Raw genomic sequence first — 8,509 nt, forward strand, 5'->3', positions numbered from 1 at the left:
CACATGTTGTGTTGGATACAGTGTTGTTTCTCTCTCTCTCTCTCTCTCTCTCTCTCTCTCACACACACACGCACATTAGTGTGTTAAATATTTTATGCCTGTATTAAGAAAAAATAACACTCTGGTTGAATTAAAGGTAACACAAAATGTGTTTTCCTTAACTAGACACACAGGTGTGTTAAAATATAACACAGGTTGTGTTGTTTTTAACACATCTGTTTTAAGAGTGCAGTATTAATTATGAAATAACACTGACAGACAAATCACACGACATGGTGCAACTTGTTCAACTCGTTCCAAACCATTATTATTATGTCACCACAAGGGGCAGGCTTTATCATAGAAAACTATGATACCCATATATATTATATTGCAGGTTGTGATTGACTGGTGCTGCTGCTGGTTGTCGTCTGTGGCACAGTAATCGTGGCAGTTAATTTTTGTTTACGTTCGGGCGGGTTTTGGGCTGGAGAACATCAGCTTTACATGCACAACCCACCAACAGATGAGAGCAACATCAAACACAACGAAGCGACATTTCCGTGAATTATGGAAAACAGCAATAGACAAGTAGCCTACAGGAAGAAGAAAAGGGAACTTATCATGGGACAAACTGGTACTGGACATGTTTGGTAAAAAGCATCAGTCAGTCATAGGCTATCTGAAGAGCTTAAAGGATTATGAACGTGATTTTTGATGAATGCTCATCAATTCTGTCGCGATGTTTTCGAGAGGTATGCTAAACTTTTCTTTCTTATATTTTTTTCTGACATTTACCTTTTAGCCTAAATGTCTTATTGTAGGCTATTATATTCTACATAGCATCAAGTAGCCTCCGAATTTACTTCCACTTTCAGCTGTTTATTCGCTTGTTGTTTTAAAAACATTAATAAATATCAATATCCGTATTAAAAAAAATAATAATAAATAAAATAAATAAAAAGTATTTCTAAATACTTTAAAAAGAGATCGCTGAACTGGAGGAGGCGCAGGGAGGTGGACCGTTAGATATGCGCGTGCGTATCGCACAATTACGCTATAATATAGGCCTAATATAGAGTATATTTTATTTATAAGTATTATATATAAGTATTTTAGGCACGGCTCACACCGTTTTATCATGCAAATGGGTTTACAACGTTGAGTTTGGTTGAACTGGGTGGAAGTTGACATTTTCTTGTAGTGCAAGATTAGATTAAACATCTCATAGTAAAATAGGCTAAATAAAAAGGTTTAGTACACATTTTGCCATTTTAAAAGTTACACTGTAAGAATCATCGACTGTATCTGGGCCTGTATTTTATAAAACACGTATTACATGCATGTAGATACTAAAAAAAAAAATGGCTTGTTGGTTTTATAATAAGGTTTAATTTGTTAACATCAGTTGGTTAATATGAACTAACAATAACTCTACAGCATGTTTTAGTCTATTCAATTCAACATTTACTAAAAATGGACTGTTAACTAACATGAACAAACAATAAACAATTAGATTTTTATTAACTAACATTAAAGGGATAGTTCACCCAAAAATGAATATTTGATGTTTATCTGCTTACCCCCAGGGCATCCAAGATGTAGATGACTTTATTTCTTCAGTCGAACGCAAATTATGATTTTTTACTGCAACCGCTGCCGTCTGTCAGTCAAATAATAGCAGTGATTGGGAACTTGAACAATAAGAGTCGAAAAAACTTCCATAGACAAATCCAAATTAAACCCTGCGGCTCGTGACGACACATTGATGTCCTAAGACACGAAACGATCGGTTTGTGCGAGAAACCGAACAGTATTTATATCATTTTTTACCTCTAATACACCACTATGTCCAACTCCGTTCAGCTTCCTGTTAGTGAGGTCTGATCGCGCTCTGACAACGGAAGTCATGTCTCGCGCTCATTGAAGTATATGGGCGAGACATCACTTCCGTCATCACAACGCGATTTTTGACATCACTAACAGGAAGCTGAACGAAGTTGGACATAGTGGTGTATTAGAGGTAAAAAATTATATAAATACTGTTCGGTTTCTAAGCAAGTTTTATTTACTGTTATAGTTGAAGTTCCCATCTACTGCTATTATTTGACTGACAGACGCAAGCGCTTGCAGTTAAAAATCATAATTTGCGTTCGACTGAAGAAAAAAAGTCACCTACATCTTGGATGCACTGGGGGTAAGCAGATAAACATCAAATTTTCATTTTTGGGTGAACTATCCCTTTAACATAGATTAACAAATGCTTTAAATAAAGTTAGGGGATAAAATAGATGGCAATACAAAGATGGCAATATCTGAAATCCTTGTCCTTGTGGGGACATTTTTGGTCCCTAAACATGAGGAAAAAGGCTTATAAGTCATACTAAGTGATTGAATGGGTTTACAACCTTGAGTTTGGTTAAACTGTGTGAAAGTTCAATGACATTTTCTTGTAGTGCAATGATATTAGATTGTTTAACACGTATATCATGCAGGAATTTGGACATGTAGATACTGAAAAAAAAATGGCTTGTTTTTACAATAAGGTTTAATTTGTTAACATCAGTTAACATGAACTAACAATAATGTATTAGTCTTAGTCAATAGTAATTTCAACATTTTCAACTGTTAACTAACAAAAAAACAAACAATCAATTATATTTTTTTATTAACTAACCTTAACATAGATTAACAAATGCTTTAAATAAAGTTAGGGGACAAAATAAATGGCAGTACAAAGAAACCCGTGTCCTTGTGGGGACATTTTTCGGTCCCTAAACATGAGGAAAAAGGCTTATAAATCATACTCAGTGATGTTTTTTGAAAATGTAAAAATGCAGATCGTCTTAGTTTTTTGTTTGTTTTTGGTGGTGATTATCGTTGTGCCGAAGAGAGGAGCTTACAAAGGTTCTTGATTGTTTAAAGGGGAAGGAGAGGCCTTACACAGACTGCTATAAAATATAAATGGCAGCCTGCTGCTATCTTTCCCACGTATATGGTTAGTACAGGGTGGGGTAATCATGTAGTCAAGCGATCAGGTATCAGCCACAACAATGAGAGTCAAATCTGGCAGGGAGTCAAAATTCAGCACAACACCAGTGTCCTGAAAATATATAGCAATGTGCTTCCAAACACCTATAGTGCCCTCCACTAATATTGGCATCCTTGGTAAATATGTGCAATGTGGCTGTAAAAATAAATCTGCATTTTTTTTGTCCTTTTGATCATTCATTAAAAAAAAAATCTACAAAATTCTAACCTTTCATTTAAAAGTAAAACAATTGAAAATGGGTGAAAAAGCTCATAAATGTTTTTCTCTATAGTTCACGTTGGCACCCAATTATTGCAACATTCTTTTCCCAAGATAACTGTAACGTAGCAGATGGGGCAACAGAGTTGGAGATCCACATGCAAGCTTTATTACAGGAGAGCGTAGTCGTACAGGCAGAGGTCAAACACCAGCAAACAGATACAGTAAGGCAAGGCAAGATAGTAATCCAAACACAGGCTATGGTCAAGGCAGGCAGCAAACGGTCATAAACAAGGAAACAGTCCAGGGTCAAAAACACAAGGCAAAGCACAAGGAACACGGAGACAAGGTCGAAAACAAGGCTTAACAATACTCAGCAATGTGTGTGTGTTTGAGTGCAGCTTATAAAGGGTCACTGATGGGAAACGTGTGAGTGCATGATTGGTTCCTAGGTGAGGAATTGTGGGAAATGGAGTCCATATAATGAAAATAGAGCACGGACCCAGGGCACATGTAACAATAACAGCTATAATGCCTGATGAGTTTTCTTTAGGGTTCAGGTCAGGGGACTGGGATGGCCATGGCAGAAGCTTCATTTTGGATCATTGTCCTGATGAACAATCCAACCAGGGCCCATTATTGTATTTCTAGCATTACTGATTTTTATCTGTTAGTAGTTGATAGAATCCATGATGCCATGTATCTGAACAAGATGTCCAGGACCTCCAGCAGAAAAATAGGCTCACAACATTAAAGATCCAGCAGTATATTAAACTTTACTTTTTATCCATGTGTGCACCAAATCCATCTGGTGGGTTTGCTGCCAAAAAAACCTCTTGTTTTCGTTTCATCTGACCATAGAAGCCAGTCCCTTTTGAAGTTTCAGTCGTGTCTGACAACTGAATATACTGGAGATTGTTTCTGGATGAGAGCAGAGGATCTTTCTTGAAACCCTCCTGAACAACTTGTGGGGATGTAGGTGCTGTTTGGTCATTTTTTTAGGCTTTCTAAATCTCAAGACTCAACTAATCTCTGCAGTTCTCCAGCTGTAATCATTGGAGAGTCTTTGTCCTCTCAAACTTTCCTCTTCACCGCACATTAGGACGATTTAGACGCACGTCCTCTTCCAGGCAGATTTGTAACATCTTTAGTTGATTGGAACTTCTTAATTATTGTCCTGATAGTGGAAATGGGGATTTTCAATACTTTAGTTTTTTTCTTACAGCCACTTCCTATTTTGTGAAGCTCAACAATCTTTTGCTGCACATCAGGACTATATTCTTCGGTTTTACTCATTGTGATGAATGATTAAGGGAATTTGGCCTTTGTGTTTCCTCATGTTTATATTCCTGTGGAACAGGAAGTCATGGCTGGACAATTTCATGTTCATGATCACCCTGGTGTGCAAAAAAATGTAAATATGAATGGGAATATACTTTACTTTACTATATTTTACTAGGGGTGCCAATAATTATGGCCAACGTGTTTTGGAGAAAAACATTTATTTCATAATGTGAGTTTCCCCTCACTTTCAACTGTTTCACTTCGATAAAAGGTTAGAATTTTGTGGATTTTTTTTAATGAATGATCAAAAAGATAAACATTGCAGATTTATTTTCACAAACACCTTTGCTCATATCTGCTAAGGATGCCAATATTAGTGGAGGGCACTGTATAATTACATTGTTTTATGAGTGGTGGATCTGACAAGTGGGTTTTTATCGTTAACTAAAACTAAACTATTAAAACATTTCTGTTGCTGAAATAAAGCTGAAATAAAATATAAATATAAAAACCTGAACTAAACAAAAAAAATAGAATCATAGCCTTGGCAATAAGCTGAAATAAGTTTAAGTTGAAGCATAAAAAATGATTAACTGGAAATCAATAAAACAGTTTGGATCCATTTCTCCATACGTGGGTTTTTCAAAACTCTTCGCACAGGAGTTTCTTTTCAAAACTGTTAAACTTAAGTTTAAAACCAAACATAATACAACACTGAATAAGGCAACAATTTGCTACATTTCTACAGAAATAAAGGAAACATATAGAGGGTACACATTTAGCATGGATCACGTCCCCTCAGCTGGACTGAGTGGCAAACGAACCTGCTGCTTGACTGGATTTAATATGGGAAACTGGGAAAATGCAAGAAAAACAAACAATTATCAGTTTAGACTAAAGGCAAGACTCGATATAGTGTTACTTATTACGTATAAAAGATCCAGCGATATTGACATGCAGCCAGGAATCTTTTTCCTGACATTTATATGTGCCTGATTTTAACGGCGGGGAAATACAAATACAGCAAATTTGGTTCTAAACGCTTTATAAAAATACAATATATGTATAAATACAATATATTTATTTAAAAACATACAATTATGGAAAATATAAGATGGTAAATATTTAATTAATGTGTTGTCAATGCAATATATACAGTATATTTTATATATATATATATATATATATATATATATATATATATATATATATATATATATATATATATATACATAGTCAGGTCCATAAACATTGGGACATCGACACAATTCTAATCTTTTTGGCTCTATACACCACCACAATGGATTTGAAATGAAACAAACAAGATGTGCTTTAACTGCAGACTTTCAGCTTTCATTTTAGGCTATGTACATCCAAATCAGATGAACGGTGTAGGAATGGCAATAGTTTGTATATGTGCCTCCCACTTTTTAAGGGACTAAAAGTAATGGGACAATTGGCTGCTCAGTTGTTCCATGGCCAGGTGTGTGTTATTCCCTCGTTATCCCATTTACAAGGAGCAGACAAAAGGTTCAGAGTTCTTTTCAAGTGTGCTATTTGCATTTGGAAACTGTTGCTGTCAACTCTCAATATGTGAAGTAAGCCATCATTAGTCTAAATAAACAAAACAAACCCATCGGAGAGATAGGAAAAACTTCAGGTGTGGCCAAATCATCTGTTTGGAACATCCTTATAAAAGAAAGAATGCACCGGTGAGCTCAGCAACACCAAAAGACCCGGAAGACCACGGAAAACAACTGTGGTGGATGACCGAAGAATTCTTTCCCTGGTGAAGAAAACACCCTTCACAACAGTTGGCCAGATCAAGAACACTCTCCAGGAGGTAGGTGTATGTGTGTCAAAGTCAACAATCAAGAGAAGACTTCACCAGAGTGAATACAGAGGGTTCACCACAAGACGTAAACCTTTGGTGAGCCTCAAAAACAGGAAGGTCAGATTAGAGTTTGCCAAACAACATCTAAAAAAACCTTCACAGTTGTAAAACAACTTCCTATGGACAGATGAGATCAAGATCAACTTGAGTGATGGGAAGAGAAGAGTATGGAGAAGGAAAGGAAATGCTCATGATCCAAAGCATACCACCTCATCAGTGAAGCATGGTGGTGGTAGTGTCATGGCGTGGGCATGGCTGCCAATGGAACTGGTTCTCTTGTATTTATTGATGATGTGTCTGCTGACAAAAGCAGCAGGATGAATTCTGAAGTGTTTCGGGCAATATTATCTGCTCATATTCAGCCAAATGCTTCAGAACTCATTGGACGGCGCTTCACAGTGCAGATGAACAATGACCCGAAGCATACTTTGTAAACAACCAAAGAGTTTTTTAAGGGAAAGAAGTGGAATGTTATGCAATGGCCAAGTCAATCACCTGACCTGAATCCGATTGAGCATGCATTTCACTTGCTGAAGACAAAACTGAAGGGAAAATGCCCCAAGAACAAGCAGGAACTGAAGACAATTGCAGTAGAGGCCTGGCAGAGCATCACCAGGGATGAAACCCAGCGTCTGGTGATGTCTATGCGTTCCAGACTTCAGGCTGCAATTGACTGCAAAGGATTTGCAACCAATTATTAAAAAGTGAAAGTTTGATTTATGATTGTTAATCTGTCCCATTACTTTTGGTCCCTTAAAAAGTGGGAGGCACATATACAAACTGTTGTAATTCCTACACCGTTCACCTGATTTGGATGTAAATACTCAAATTAAAGCTAAAAGTCTGCAGTTAAAGCACATCTTATTCATTTCATTCCAAATCCATTGTGGTGGTGTATAGAGCCAAAAAGATTAGAATTGTGTCAATTTCATGTCAAATCTATTTGTAAAGTCAATTGCAAAGCCTCTTTCCGTTTTAGATTTGTTTTGTGTTTTCCACATTCACGCTGAAAACCAATGCTGCAGCTCAATCTTTTTGCCACTCAGTGGGCGTAACCACAGTCTCTCCCTCTATTTCCTACCTGTTAGACAGGAAGGCCAAAGGTAAATATAGCATTTATTAGATTGGGTTAAAGTGAAGATTGTTTTAAGTTCTCTTAAATTAAAAGTTGTTTTTTAAAGCCTAATACATGTTGAAATTGATAGCTTTATAGTTATACTGTAATGTTGACTGTCTATAGTTAATTTAAAAATATATATATATATTTGGAGAGTAACTGTGTAGTTATTACAATATAAAATATCAAAATCTTCAATGTTTTTAATCGTGATTAATTACAGAAAAAATATGTGATTAATTAGATTTTTAATCGATTGACAGCACTAAAATAAATATAATTTAAATTATTTGTAATTCAAATAAATCCATAAAACTGTAATTTTAACTAGAAAAGCAAATATTTAAAGGCAACATTGAATATTGACTTTACAAAGCCTAGTTTTGAAAGAAAGTTTAAAAAGCCTCAAGTTTGAATGTTTTGACTTTTGTGAGATTTCATAGATGGAACAAGAGTTTCTGACATTCATGTTTTTTTGTTTTTTTTTATTCTACAGGAACTAAAGAGCAGATGGATAAATGCACATTTAAAACGTTTCTTGTTTTATTGTGTACTATCATTACTGTTTTCACACTTATTTTTGCATACACAAGCAATTATACTCGTTACCAATATATGGCTCCATTCTATAATAAGCCAAAAATCCCAGAGAATTTAAATTCAATAACGCCCATCAAAGACTCTGAGCATTTCATGGTGTCTGCGTTTATTGACCACAGACTGGACGGGGTCATTCGAGTCATCAGCATAATCAAGAGAAACAGTCTTCAGCAACTTTACTGTGTTTACTGCAATCCCACCAAGATGATTACTGAATATGACTGCAGAACTGTTCAGGCAGATGTCCAGATACACAGCGACCATTTTGGCTTCCCATTTCATGTCTCAGATGTGATTTGTAAAGGCAAGCACACGCAAAATGCAACACGTGTCCTCATATCTACTAAAGATTCAGACAACAGTAATAATAATACGGACTATCTGC

At 35.9% G+C, this 8,509-nt stretch overlaps 1 protein-coding gene across 1 annotated transcript in view; it reads left to right on the forward strand.

The window, feature by feature from the left end:
* Positions 1 to 370: 370 nt before the first annotated feature.
* Positions 371 to 8,509, forward strand: part of LOC137023038 (uncharacterized) — a 10,535-nt gene continuing 2,396 nt past the window's right edge. Inside the window, exons 1-2 of the mRNA XM_067389577.1 lie at positions 371 to 734; positions 8,021 to 8,509. The exon at positions 8,021 to 8,509 is cut by the window's right edge and continues 2,396 nt beyond it. Coding sequence (XP_067245678.1) covers positions 701 to 734; positions 8,021 to 8,509 — 523 coding nt within the window. The 5' untranslated portion in view covers positions 371 to 700. The remainder of the gene's footprint in view (positions 735 to 8,020) is intronic.

The sequence above is a fragment of the Chanodichthys erythropterus genome, chromosome 7 (assembly GCF_024489055.1).
Source record: "Chanodichthys erythropterus isolate Z2021 chromosome 7, ASM2448905v1, whole genome shotgun sequence".
NCBI classification, from domain to species: Eukaryota; Metazoa; Chordata; class Actinopteri; order Cypriniformes; family Xenocyprididae; genus Chanodichthys; species Chanodichthys erythropterus.